A 14,123-nucleotide genomic window follows, 5' to 3' on the forward strand; every position below is an offset into this window, starting at 1 on the left:
CATAGGCTCTGGAGCTAGGATCTGAGGGCAGACATCATGGCTAAGTGGAAAGCAAATGGCCAAGGAAGCAGGAGACTGGGGTTCACTCATTGTTTTGGACAGAATCTTAGCTTTCAACAAATTTAGAGGCTACTGTTGTGTGGAGAGCATTGTGATACTGCTGGGGATGAACAGACGCCATTATCCCTGCTTTAGTGTGGCTCTGGTCTGGCAGGGAAAGAGTGAGGAGCCATGACAGTGGTGTAGGTGGGTTCTGGAAGGTTGAGGAAGCCTCCAAGTAGGGGACCCAGGATTTGAGACTTAGGCTCAATGCATTGGTAGTAGTGCGGGCATCTTCTGGGATGCCCTTGAGGATCCCGGGGGCACAGGGGGACTGGCAGGCCAGGGACCTGAAAAGTCAGGAAGCCTGACTGGGCAGCAGCCTGGACACATAATAAAGGCAGGACTGGCATTCAGTCATCAAGGTAAAAGTGAAGAGGTGGAAAGCTGGAGCACGGGGGCCTTCCATTATTAATGGTCAGAGAAGAAGAGGAAGAGCAAAGGAGAGGAACGAGGGAGGAGGCTCCACAACCATGGTTAGAGATTCACGTGTGTTGCAGTCCTTGTGAAACCGCAGGTGTGGTTTCCCCTGTGACCTCTGATTGCAGACACTGTGTTTGTCAAGACAGCCTCGCTATTCTTACTGACTCTATTTTAAATAATTGTTTAAAAATTGAATGTGTAATGGCTGGGCACAGTGCTGCATGCCTATAATCCAAGTACTCTGGCAAGCTGAAGAAGAAGGACCACAAATTCAAGCCCAGCCTGGGCGACTTAGTGACTTTACAAGACTGTCTCAATAAAAAATTAAAAAGGGCTGGAGCACAAAGAACCTGGGTTCAGTCCTGCTCCTGACAAAATTGAATGTGTAAGTAAGCTTATACTAGCAAAATACTGCCATCAGCCTTTTTGTTGTTTTTTCCTTTGAGGGTCTTTGTAAGAATGGATTTTGATGAAGGAGCTATAGGCAGCTGTAGACGGAGAATGTTAACCTCTTTGGGGTAGATTCTTAGCTCCTGGACCTCAGTTGTGAAACCTATAGATCGAAGGTCACATAGCAGCCAGCTAACGAAGAGGGCTGTGCTGCCACAATGTTTAGATCTTTAGATTGTCCCTGAAATTGCAGTAGTAGAGAGAGAGCTTTACTTTTTTAGCCTGTGGTGGTCTGTTCTAGACATGTGAGAAAGTCAGGTTTTAAACTGAGTCTTCAAGAGGGTACTGTGCTATGATCTAAGTGACCGTGTCTAACATGTCTGTGTGCTGCATTTGCTTTCAGGTGGAAGAAGTCTTTCCTGTGCAGCCTGGTCTTTGGCATCCCTGTCATGGGCTTAATGATCTATATGTTAATACCCAGCAGTGAGCCCCACGAGGCAATGGTCCTGGACCACAGTATCATCCCAGGACTGTCTATTCTGAACCTTATCTTCTTCATCTTGTGTACCTTCGTCCAGGTATATATTAGAAAGCTGGAGAAGCCCCTGCTCTCAGTGCCCATGTGTGACCCACAGATACTCTCCCCTCTTAGGCTGAACACAGCTTTTTAGCTTGGTTTTAGTGGTATTTCCCACCCCAGCTTCTCACATTGCTGCTTTCATTTCTGTCTTATGACCAAAATGACAGGGCCAGACCCTCTGCCTGTAGGCTGAGAAGGATCTAGTTTCACAGTTGACTACAGGTGATCAAAACGCCCTAGAGCAGCAGCTTCCTCTCTGCAAGACTGGTGAACCTGTGTGTCCCCAATTTGCTTACTGTTCAGCTTAATTTACCTGTTCTTAGAAGCAGCAGCTGGATGCCCTAGAGCTCACGCTTCACTTGAATGGTCCGTCTTGAAAAGGGCAAAGATGTGATCCTTATGAATGAACACGCTGTAATTCAGCAGGCAGACCTTGTGCAATGTCTGCTGTAATGGTGCCGTTAAGGGTCCAGCTGTTTTTTTGGTGGGAAATGTATTGTCTATGTTTATTTTGGAATGTAAAACTAAACTATCGAGTAAACTATTGGAATTGTGTATTAGTCAGCTTTTCCGTGGCAGGGACCAAACACCTGACAGCTACAACTTAAAGGAATTGAGGTTTACTTTACCTCATCATTTGAGAGGGTTCAGTCTATAGTCTGCTGGAACTAAAACAAAAACATCAGGGCAGATGGGCATGAAAGAGGGAAGCCCCTCACCCCATGACAGCCAAGGGGAGAGCAGGGGAAGAGCTCCAGAGGAAGGGCTCTGATATTGTCCTCAAGGTCATGCCCCCAGGACCTACTTCTTTCACCTCGGCCCCACCTCCTAATAGAGAAACCCTTCATTGGGTTAACCCATTGATAAGGTTAGCATCCTCACAATCCAACTCTCCAGAATCTCTGAGCCAGTCAAGTCAACAGTCAAGATTAACTAGCACAGGGCCAGGGATTTAGCTCAGTGGCGCCATACCTTCCTGTAAGCACAAGGTCCTGAGTTCAATCCCCAGTACTGCAAAAAAAGAAAAAGAAGATTAACTAGCACATAATGTTTGACTTTTTAGGAGCACACATTTATAACATTTTTCCCTATATTTTATTTGCAAATTGCTGTACACTTGTATAAACAATTCCAGTCATAGTGAAGATTTAGAAGCAAAAAGGAAAATATGCTTTCACTATTCATATCTACCTCTGGCTGAACTGTGCTCCCCAGGGATGGCTACAGTGTCATTAAGAGTTGGGCCCGTATCTTTCCAGATCTCATCTATGTGGAGAAAACACATTTGCAGTGTATGTATGTGAGTATACATGCTCACATAATATATACAGACTGTTTATTAGTGGAAATGTGACCATAGGAGATACTCTAATGTATACAGGTCTTTTTACTTAACCATGTATCACAGACTTCCTTTTTGCCAATGGTTTATGGATATAGCATCTTCTATTTATTTATTTTTTATTTGTTTGTTTTCTTTTTTTGAGACAGGGTCTCACTTTGTAGTGGCCTTGAACTCGAGGCAGTCCTCCTGCCTCAGTGTCCCAAGTGCTGGAATTATAGGTGTGCACCAACATGCCCGGTTTAGCATCTTCTATTTACAGATTGTCACTGTCCCCAATATAAATGAACCGTGATTTTTTACCATTCCCTTACTGAGGGACACTCACATTGTGTGCTCTGGGTTTTAAAGGTTACACGTGTGCTTGATCATCCAATTTTTGTGGGCCAGTAAGTCCTCTCTGAATTAGAAAAGGTAATCACTGAAGAAAAGGTAATGTCACACACGTGCGCAAACCTGGAGTATTTGCCATCCTGGGGGCCTCTGGCTCATGAAATCCTCTGCCCTGCTCATTGGCAGCCTTTGCTCTCCTTGTCTTTCAGTTCCTCGGTGGGTGGTACTTCTATATTCAGGCCTACAAGTCTCTGCGACACAGGTCAGCCAACATGGATGTGCTCATTGTTCTGGCCACAAGCATTGCCTACGTCTACTCCCTGGTCATCCTGGTCGTTGCAGTTGCTGAGAAGGCCGAGAAGAGTCCTGTGACATTCTTTGACACACCCCCCATGCTCTTCGTGTTTATTGCCCTGGGACGGTGGCTGGAACACGTGGCAAAAGTAACTATAGCTTCCAGTTAAGAAAAGAACAGACCTGAAATTTCCTGGAAAACAGACCTGAATTCATCTGAACACTGTGTTGAGAATTACTAATTACACACAGTATGGTGAAAGACTTAAGAAATCTGAAACCTCCATATAATTAGGTGCTACGGTCACTAATCTCCAAATTGGTTGCTATTTCTGAAATCCCAGCTAATCTGGTTAATTATTAAAACCCACATAGTCTCTTAGCGCCTGAGTATAGAGTGTGTTAGTGTAAGGTATTACTTCCACATGGGGTCATAGCATTTTTTAACACCCTGCCCTGAGTTCCTTCCTTGCATTGGGTCCTGTGAAAGAGAGGAACACAGGCCACAAAAGATAATGGGTTGGACCTGAAAGAGAACCATCATTTGGCAGGGTGTTTTCAGTCTGTAGTGGAGTTCCTAGAACTTACATTAGTGACCCAGGAGTTGTGTACCAGGTATAGTGGTGAAGTGTGGCCACATGAGCAACACGGGTCCCCACAGAGCCTTTGTCATATGGTATGGCTATGTCCAGGAGCAGCCCCCTTCGGTCTGGGTTGGGACAGTCAGGTTAACGTATCTCTCATTTTACACTCTGGTTATTCCCTAGAGCAAAACTTCAGAAGCTCTTGCCAAACTCATGTCTCTCCAAGCCACAGAAGCTACAGTTGTGACCCTTGGTGAGGACAACTTAATCCTCAGGTAGGTTGTGTTCACCAGTAGAGCTCGAGATAATTCATATCACCTGGGCAATAAGCAGCAAACACCCATCCTATAGTTACGTTTCACTAGACCTTGCAGGGTAGGCAAGGACACACTCTCAAGCCATTGTACAAACAAGGCTTTTAAATTAAGGAACAAGCAATAGTGTATGCATACAGATAGAGAATGAGCAGTGCAGATGGTTAGGAGTCCAGGAGTTAGAAGAGGAAGGCTAATGGCAGTCAAGGATGACTTCACAGAAAGCATGGACTATGACAGCCTTACATGCAAGATCTGAGGAGTCTGGCAGAGAGATTAGGGTTTCGACTTGTCAAAGAATAAAATAGAAGTAATAGTATCTTCCTCATAAGGTTGTCTGATAATGAAAATAATTATCATCATTGCTTGGAGAGATATATGATAGATACATATATGTATATATGAAATGTATTTTGTCAAACACTATTCTAACCTCGTTGTATTTAACCTGTGCATTAGTCTTGTAACTCCCCTCACCCAGGAAAAAAAACATTTATCGTGCAGGAACTGGTACTACTCTTATTTTATAGATGAGGAAACTGAGGTCAGCTAGGCTGAGTAACTGACCCAGGGTAATAATTAATATTAATTAAGTAGAGCAGTTATGATAGTACTCTGGCTGTTCCAGAGCTTATGTTCTTAACCCTTTCACATACCGACTCTTAAAGGATGTTTAATAATACGGAAAGTTTTACAAATTGCGGCTTTTCTATTTTCTTGATTAGCTTTCTTTTATATCCTGGGCTGTCGCAGTCACTTTTCTCGTCAATGATGCAAAATACCCAACACCCACAACTTAAAGGAGGAAGATTTATTTTAGCTTGCAGTTGGTAGAAGTTTTAGACCTTGCATATCTGGACAGCTCCAGGCAGAAGGGCATCCAGAAAACACTGAAAGGAGGAGCAAGCATTGCATGGAGTGCCATTCAGCTGCCTCCCTTCATCCTATTCAGTGAGCCTTCTGGGGCACCCCTCACCCTGGGGAAGGAGGGATGTCTCCCTCTGCCAGTTTTTCCTATCTCCAGTGTCTCCATCTTTGTTGACTGTCACATAGACTCCAGAGTCTCCCCTGTGAAAACAGACATGACTCCATACCCCACACCCACTGCTGCCAGTGCTGGTGCCCATAGCTATAATGCCACTCTCACTGCTGCCGCCCTGTGCTATGGGCCCTGCTGAGCTGGTGAAGTTCAGGTTTTCATGAGCCTTGGGATGAAGAAATCTGTGACAGAGAAGTGGGTGAGGCACCAGCTGACTACCCTGGGAGCATGGGATTTTGCCCTGGACCCTGCTTTTAAGTAATCATTGTAACTATTATCCTGATAGCTGGGATTTGGTTCCTAACTGCACCTGGTACTTTACACAGATTGTCTAATGTGATGACCTCCTGTCAGGGTCACTGTCACTGTCCACATTTTCATTAGCAAAAATCTAAAGCTCAGTGATGTGAAGTCACATGCCCAAAGTCCACAGAAGGTGGCAGAACTGGAATCGGGCCTTTGGAGGCACAGAGCCACTCTTGCCATCAAGCCATACTGCCTCCCACTCAGGCATCCTGTGTGATGAGCACTGGTGCTTCTGAGCATGCACGTGCGTGTGTGTGTGCACACACACACAGACACATGCACAGACACAGAGCAGCTTTGGTGGCTCTTCAGTCTCATGGACCTTGATTCCTTTTTTTTTTTCTCTTATAAAATTAATGGGATGAAAATTTCTGAAAGGTGAAAGTGTCAGAGGGGGCACAGAGCTGTCATACATGCATTTGTTTTGATGTACCTTGCCCCATCTGCCCTGCTGCCTCTGCTAACAACAGTATGAAGAGCTGCCAGTGGCACCCAGTGGCTGCTTAGTGATCTGAACATGAGCAGATTGGCACCTGTCAGCTGAGATGCCAAGGGAAATGGGCTACGCCTGCCATAACTCAGCTCTTTCCTAAAGAAGGCAATTCATTTTTTTGCCTGTGAACACGCTGTGGACCTGACTATTCCTGTCACAACAGGGCGGTACTGTGTTTTAATCAGGGAGCAGAGTCCATTCTGTCTTGCCAAAAATGGGCTGTGTGCTCAGATCAGGTCCATTTATGCTGCTTTGCACACTCAGAAGTCCTTCCTACATACTCTGCTGACCAGGATGCTCCAGGCTCCTGGGCACACCCCACTCTCCCAGGGTCACGGTCACTTCTTCTGTATCGCAGCAGTCCCCTGGGGAAGCTAACCATGCAGTAACATGAGCTATGGGCCCCCAACCCCCACTGTCTCCTTCAGGGCCCTCCTATCTCTAGCCTCTGCTTATGTGGACAGGTCCTTGGTACTTCCTGACGGCCATTGGAGTTTCTTGTATCAGCTGGACTCTTTAATGAGGCCATAGCCTCTCCTTCCTTCTGTCCCTCTGCTGGGGATGCCTGTCCTTTTTTCTTTATCCCAAGTTTAGGTGGTGGGACATTTTACATGCATGGCCTTTTGGCATATAATAATGTCTTCATTTTGCTGCTGCTTAGCCTCCTTTATGGGTCTTCTTCATTCTCCTCAGCCCCTTAACTACGTTATAGACTGTCACTGGGACATGTCTTCTCCCTTGTGTCTTCTGATACGAGCCACATGGAACTCATTTTCAGTTCCATCTCTAGAAACCAGGACCTACCTGTCTGGTGGAGTTTTCTCTCAGTGGCTTATCCTTCTACCACTGCGATGTTCCTGCTCCCTTCAGATGAATAATGGGTCCTCTTCCCTGCACAGCACCTGGGGCTGAGCCTGGGCTTCCTCTGCAACTCTTTTCCTTCCTCCATTTGCATATCGGCCTCTGACCTCTCAGTTCTTGCTCATCCATCTTCTCCCTCTTCTGCATGTGTGTTCAGGGCTGCTAGCTTGTTCAGGCTTCATTAATGGCTTCGTTAAAGAGTCCAGCTGATACAAGAATCAACCAATTCCGTCCCCTCACTGGCTATCTACTTCCAGCCTTGTCACCTTCAAAATATTTTTCCACATTAAAACCAATGGCCTTTTTGAAGCACAAATCTGATTGTATTACGCTAGTGGAAAGTTTTTCAGTGATTCCCTGTTGCCTTAGTGTAAAATCCCTGCTCTCCAACATAACAGTGAGACTGCCCTGTGTGCCTCTCATGTGCAGTTCCTATCTGTTGCTCAGTGTAAAGTGAGCAAGTACAGTTGTCCCCTGGTGGCCATGGGGATCCCATGGATAACCAAAACTTCCCGGCGCTTAAATCCCTCATATAAAATGGCTTAGTATTTGCATATAAGCTGCTTCCTCTTACATACTTTGAATCATTTCTCCATGACTTACAATACCTAATACAATGTAAATGCAGTGTGCAGAGTTTTATATTGTATTGCTTAGGGTATAGTGACAAGAAAAAAGTGTGTACATGTTCAGTACAGATGAAAATTTATTTGCCCTAAATGGTTTTGATGCAAGTTTGGTTGAAGCTGTGGATTCAGAGCTCACAGGTACCAGAGGGCTGGCTGTATATGCGACTTAGTCCAGTGGTTGATCCAGAACCTGACCTGGTAACAGGCCTGTGGGGAGGGGTGCTGTACAAGGGGCTGGGTGTGACCTGAGTGGCATCTGTTTCAGAGAGGAGCAAGTGCCCATGGAGCTCGTACAGCGGGGCGATATCATCAAGGTCGTTCCCGGGGGGAAGTTCCCAGTGGATGGGAAAGTCCTGGAAGGCAATACCATGGCTGATGAGTCCCTCATCACAGGTCAGGTGGCTTGTTTCATGTTCCCCCTGCCGGGTACCATGTGATGTGGAATGGGGCTGAGCAAGAGTTGTCTCTTCTCTACCTCTAGGAGAAGCCATGCCTGTCACTAAGAAACCTGGGAGCATGGTGATCGCCGGGTCCATAAACGCTCATGGCTCTGTGCTCATTAAAGCCACCCATGTGGGCAACAACACTACTTTGGCTCAGATTGTGAAGTTGGTGGAAGAGGCTCAGATGTCAAAGGTAATGAAAAAAATTAAAGCATGGTGTGACTTCGGCTCCCTCTTTTCAGAAATTATTTCAAGGGATCCATAGGAAAAACAGTTAATTATTGAGTAAAAGTACATTAGTAAATGTAATTAATGAGGAAGCTAGTGAAGCTAGTGTCCCAATCCTTATTCATGCTTGTGGTGTTTTATGGCTTCACAGTTTGTGACTTTCCATAATTTTGATGTTTTATTTTTGTAGGCACCCATTCAGCAACTGGCCGACCGGTTTAGTGGATATTTTGTCCCATTTATCATCATCATTTCAACTTTGACGTTGGTGGTTTGGATTGTAATCGGTTTTATTGATTTTGGTGTTGTTCAGAAATACTTTCCTGTAAGTTGAATGCATTGAGCAGTATGGTTGGAGTGTTTTAATTTACTGCCATGAATCCTCTTCTCTCTTGTCTTAGATTCAGTGGGCTTTAATTATCTATTATGTTTTGTTTCCTTCATTTATTGACAGCAGAATCTAAGTCAGGTTAGGACAATCAGTCTGTCGCTCTGCTTCTGCAGGTTTGTGAAAAATGCCTTTTGCTTCTTCCATGATAATTCCCTTAGACATTAATTTGGCTCTTTGATGCTTAACACCTTTGTAATATGCAGCACTGCCAATTTCTGAAATTATGAGGTCTACATCGTAGAAGATATCCCACTTCATAATCTTGATGGCATGAATACATTACTTAATAGATTTTAAGAGAAGTCTTTTTTGCTATCTATATCCACTGATACCATCTTCAGCCTCCTACTTTCCCAAGTCATAATACTTTCCAGTGTTTTTGAATGGGGAAATACTATACACCAATATACACTGAGCTTTGTAATAATTAAATACTTAGCATTATGGTTACATCAAGATTTCCCACTATCTTAGGAAATGTCATTTTGTCAAACTTAGAGAACAATATAGATACACAGTCCATCCCTCAAAGCACTACATCAGTGATTGTCACGGACAATATCTGAACACATTTTTGGTTTTCACAAATGGGGTGGATGCAACCTGCATGTAGTATGGAGAAGCCAGGATGCTGCTCAAAGTTCTGTAAGGCACAGGCCGGACCCCGAGATGATGATGATGGCCTTGGTGTGGTGCTGGAATTGAAAAACCTTGATTTACCTAAAATACTCATGGCCCAGAGAGAGCTGTTTGGGAATAGTGTTTTACCTATCTCATGCCTTTCCCAGTATAGTGCTTATCATCTTAGAGCCATAGAAAAAGAAACTACAATCATAGGATATTGTTCTTTTTAAAAAATTATAATTAAAGGTACATCAGATGTTCTTAGGGTGCAAATCAATGACTTAAGATGCCATTTTCTCCCTTAACTTTTCTATCTCAAATGGAAAGCAGCCAAGTTAACCACTTTCTGACATCTAAGGAGTCCTCGGTGTTTTTAAGAGTACGCGATGAATATATTTTAGAATTTGCCAGTGGCTATTCATGGCACCTAACTGCTTAAAATTTCTACTTTTGTGAGAGAAGAGCTCATTGGTTTGGGGCTGTGGAAAGACTCAGTTCTAAAGAAGTCAAGAGTATGTGACTTTCTACTGTTCCAGGCTTTCTGTCTTACTTTGGCTTCTTTTGTTTTTATCTGCAAAATCAGGGAGGATGCTGGCAAATGAGGTACTGCATGTTCCTTTAAGATATTGTCATCATTCTGCTGCACAAACTCATGTGTAGGAAAGGTTCATGTTAACTTCCAGAATTCCACCCAATAGTACCAAAATGCCAGGTGATACTAACAAGAATTACTCAGCTTTTTAAAAAAATTACATTTTTTTCTCAAAAAATCATATCTATCTAAATAAAAGTGTTTCTAGGAAAATTAGAATATACTTTATTTTTAAAAGAATATGCCTTATTTTAGAATCCAGCTTTTCAAAATCAAAGAATAAATTGTAGTTGGAAGGTAAAGAGGTTGTGGTCTGTGACCTCAATTTAGAAAATGTGCTTTTTACTGTAATTACATGAGCATAGTATTTCTTGGTTAGACTCCATAGCCACCAGCCATTTTGAAAAATATACCAAACTAATTCAAGATCTCAAAGTACAAATAACAATACCAGCTTGTGCCACCACATCTGCAAAATAGACCCATATTTTTGGGGGAGGGGGGGTTACAAAGAAAACAGCCATGAAAAGTATAGAAAATAAAATAAAGATGGCACAAAGCCCTTCCCTAGAAGAAATGGTTTTGGTGCTTTGGTAAACATCTTTCCAGTATTCTTTTTTTTTTGGTACCAGGGATCAAACTCAGGACCTTGTGCTTTCGAGGCAGGCAGTGGCACCACTGAGGTAACTCCCCGGCCTCTTTCCATTATTCTTGAAAGTCTGTGTACAGGTAGAGGCAGGGGATTTTGCACAAGTGAAATCACAACACTGCTCTTTTCGTAATTGCATTTTAAACTCTGCTGTACTAATTATCTTTCCATATCAAGAAATGTAGATATGCATCATTCCAGCAGCTGCTTAATATTCCATTATGCACTAATTAACTAATACCCTGTTGTTTCTGGGTTTTTACCATTATAGAAACAAAACAAAGCATGGTGATATATATCCCTGTATGTTTTCCAATTGTGTGATTATCGTCTTAGGATAGAATGTTTGGAGGTGCCTCATTAGTTTAAAAATTTACGTAATGACAGTGATAATAATAGAATAATGTAATAGTTGTCATTTCTTAGATACCTCTCCTCTGCCCAGTGTTGTACTGTGCATATGCTTGTGTTTATATGTATTTTGCCTCATTCAATCTGTAAAACAATGTGTGAGCCAGCTGAGTATTATCAACTCCATTTTGTATATGGGGAAACTGAGGCACCGAGAGATGAGGTTAGTATCAGAGCTAGGATGTGAATTATATGGTATGACTCCCAGATGTTTGCTCTGTTCCCTATCAGGGATTTTTATGACTTTGCTCCTGTCCTGTCCTGTCAGAGAGGAACCTGTAGGATAAAGTTGGGAATATGGGGGTGTGGGGCCATGAAGTGAATCCTGTGAGGCCGAGGCAGCCAGAATGCTGCTGTGTTTCCTGAACCCAGCTCACTGTGCTGTCTCAGGCCCCACCACCCTCACTGAGATGTCCTTGCAAGATGAGGATTCAGTGAGATTCTTCACTATGCTCTGTGTCTGCCTCTGTTTCCTCCTCAGAACCCCAGCAAGAACGTGTCGCAGACAGAGGTGATCATCCGGTTCGCCTTCCAGACATCCATCACTGTGTTGTGCATTGCCTGCCCCTGCTCCCTGGGGCTGGCCACGCCCACGGCAGTCATGGTGGGTACTGGAGTGGCCGCCCAGCATGGCATCCTCATCAAGGGAGGCAAGCCTCTGGAGATGGCGCACAAGGTGGGTGGCTCTGGAGATGGGACACAAGGAGACCCTCACCAACTCTCCCTTCCCCCTTTGGAGGCTTGGCTGACACTTTCCTAGTCCTAGTGAAAATGTATGTATTTACTCTTTTTAATTAAAAGAAAAGCCCAAGAGCAACCTAAAGGGAGAAATGTTAATAACATGAACAAGGAAACCAAGGCTGACTGGAAACAAGAATGGCAAACGGTCGCAATGGTTAACAGATGATTAAAAGCTCGTGAATGTTCACTGGTTCCATCTCAGTAATGACTATTTGCCTTGTTTGCTGTAGGTGCTTATTATTCTGAATTTACAGGTGAAGAAACTGCAACTGAAGAGGTTAGGGAGGCCATTCCAAGGCCGGCAGCTCTCACAAGGCAGAGACAAGGTAATCAGGCAGTAAGGCTCCAGGAGACAAAGCCAGCCCATATTTGTAGGCGTAGTGGCCGGGTCCTGTGACCCTAGGGGTAGAATAGTGAGCAACAGCATGCCTGAAGAGCCTTCCTTCTGCCTAACACACCAGCCCCTGACCTTTCACACTCCCGTTTGTTTATTCCTTGACTGTCAAGTGCTTACTGCGAGTGGGCTGTGTGCTCAGTTCTGGTGATGGTCACAGTACCCAGCTTCCAAGGAGCTGGCAGTGTAGTGAGACAGACAGGTGAACGGACAAGTGTGACGAGAGGGTGAGATGCTGTGAGGAAGCTGTAGTAGGACCTGTCTTACTTGGCAGTTTGGGCTGTGTGGCAGGTGGCCAGGCAAGGTGAATCTGAGACCTGCCAGCTCAGCTAGAATCAGCCCATGACCGAGGGTGGAGGGATAGCTCCAGCAGTGGGCACAGCAGATGGCAGCACCTGGGGAGGCAATACTGCTGTGTCGTAAGCTCTGAAAAACTGAACTTTCCCTCAGCATTGTGTCCCCAGCATTTAGGCCAGGGCCTGGCACATTGAAATTACTTGGAGGTTATTTGCTGAATAAATACACGATGAGAAACTTTAAAAAATCAGAGAGAGGCCGGGGATTTAGCTCAGTGGTTCGGTGGCCTGCCTTGCAAGCGCAAGGACCCGAGTTCAATCCCCGGTACCAAAGAAAATTAAAATTCAGAGAGAGAATATGAATTGTGTGGATGTGGAGGAGACTGTTGAGGAAGGGACCAGGCTACAGGGGCCTGGAAGATTTGGTAAAGGATTCACCCTAAGAACGAAGGCAACATGGTGGGGGAGGATGTACTCTGAATGACTAGGTCACATGCTAGCAAGCTCCATCTGGCTGCAAAGGGAAGGATGGGCTGATGGAGGCAGGGGCCTTTAGAGATCAGTTGATGGTGTTGAAGGAAGGCTACTGTACATCATAGGAGTCCAGAGCAGCAACAGTTGCTTTCTTTTTCTTTTTTTGGTACCAGGGATTGAACTCAGGTCCTTGTGCTTGCGAGGTAGTCAGCAGCACCACTGAGCTAAATCCCTGGCCCCAACAGTTGCTTTCTAATCAGGGAAGACAACCGTGCTTATGGGACATGGTCTGAACAAAGCAATGAGTTTTGGTGAGGTGAGCAGTCCAGGTACTAGAAATAGGTGAGCCTCAGAGGTACAGGTGCCTGAGAGCGACTGGTGAAGAATATCTGAGCCGGACACTTGAGGACCAGGGCAAAGCTGCCATTGACCACGTGAGGTGGGTTTGCAGCCAGCTCTGTGGTTACTTGTTATTATGGGTCCCTGCCTTTCTAGATCTCAGACGTGAGGACTGTATTCTAGGCAGGCTTTTGAATTGAGGCAAGGAGAGGAAAACAGTCATGGCTTGGTGGATAAGGGACAGCAGCGAGTGGGGGATAAGAGACAAGAAGACCCCTGGGCCTGACTCCTGACCTGAACTGAAAAAGTCTGTGAACTGTGTCATGTCCTGGCGATACCCTAGAGTTTCTGGCTGGACCTGCTTGGGTAAGCCATAGGATAGGTATTGATGGACGCATGGAGACCAATTTCTTTATAATAGCAGGTAAATCCCCAGGTTGACTACAGAGTGTCAGGGTAGGAAATCATGATGTATGTTTACCTACTTGAGGCAGGTAGGTGAAGCCCTTCCTCAAGATGATGTGGACTCTGGAAACCCCTCCTGTCTGGGTTGTATCACTGAGATGTGGTTGTTTTGGCAGATAAAGACTGTGATGTTTGACAAAACTGGAACCATTACCCACGGGGTTCCCAGGGTCATGCGAGTCCTGCTGCTTGTAGATGTGGCTACACTGCCCCTCAGAAAGGTTCTGGCTGTGGTGGGCACTGCAGAGGCCAGCAGTGAGCATCCCCTGGGCTTGGCAGTCACCAAATACTGTAAAGAGGTACGTAGACCTCATCATTGCTCTGCGACCCCTCCCTGGCCTGGTCCTCCCTTCTCCTCACATGCCCGCCTTCCCAGCTGTCAAGGGAGG

At 45.0% G+C, this 14,123-nt stretch overlaps 1 protein-coding gene across 3 annotated transcripts in view; it reads left to right on the top strand.

Moving 5' to 3' along the window:
• Positions 1 to 14,123, top strand: part of Atp7b (ATPase copper transporting beta) — a 76,969-nt gene that overhangs the window by 51,209 nt on the left and 11,637 nt on the right. For all 3 annotated transcript variants that reach the window (XM_010636616.3, XM_010636618.2, XM_010636617.3), the window contains 8 exons: positions 1,316 to 1,490; positions 3,377 to 3,610; positions 4,229 to 4,320; positions 7,953 to 8,080; positions 8,169 to 8,323; positions 8,549 to 8,683; positions 11,507 to 11,701; positions 13,851 to 14,033. In XM_010636616.3, the coding sequence (XP_010634918.1) occupies positions 1,316 to 1,490; positions 3,377 to 3,610; positions 4,229 to 4,320; positions 7,953 to 8,080; positions 8,169 to 8,323; positions 8,549 to 8,683; positions 11,507 to 11,701; positions 13,851 to 14,033 (1,297 nt within the window). The remainder of the gene's footprint in view (positions 1 to 1,315; positions 1,491 to 3,376; positions 3,611 to 4,228; positions 4,321 to 7,952; positions 8,081 to 8,168; positions 8,324 to 8,548; positions 8,684 to 11,506; positions 11,702 to 13,850; positions 14,034 to 14,123) is intronic.

This window comes from Fukomys damarensis, unplaced genomic scaffold, assembly GCF_012274545.1.
Source record: "Fukomys damarensis isolate Sample0158 unplaced genomic scaffold, DMR_v1.0_HiC HiC_scaffold_38, whole genome shotgun sequence".
NCBI lineage: Eukaryota > Metazoa > Chordata > Mammalia > Rodentia > Bathyergidae > Fukomys > Fukomys damarensis.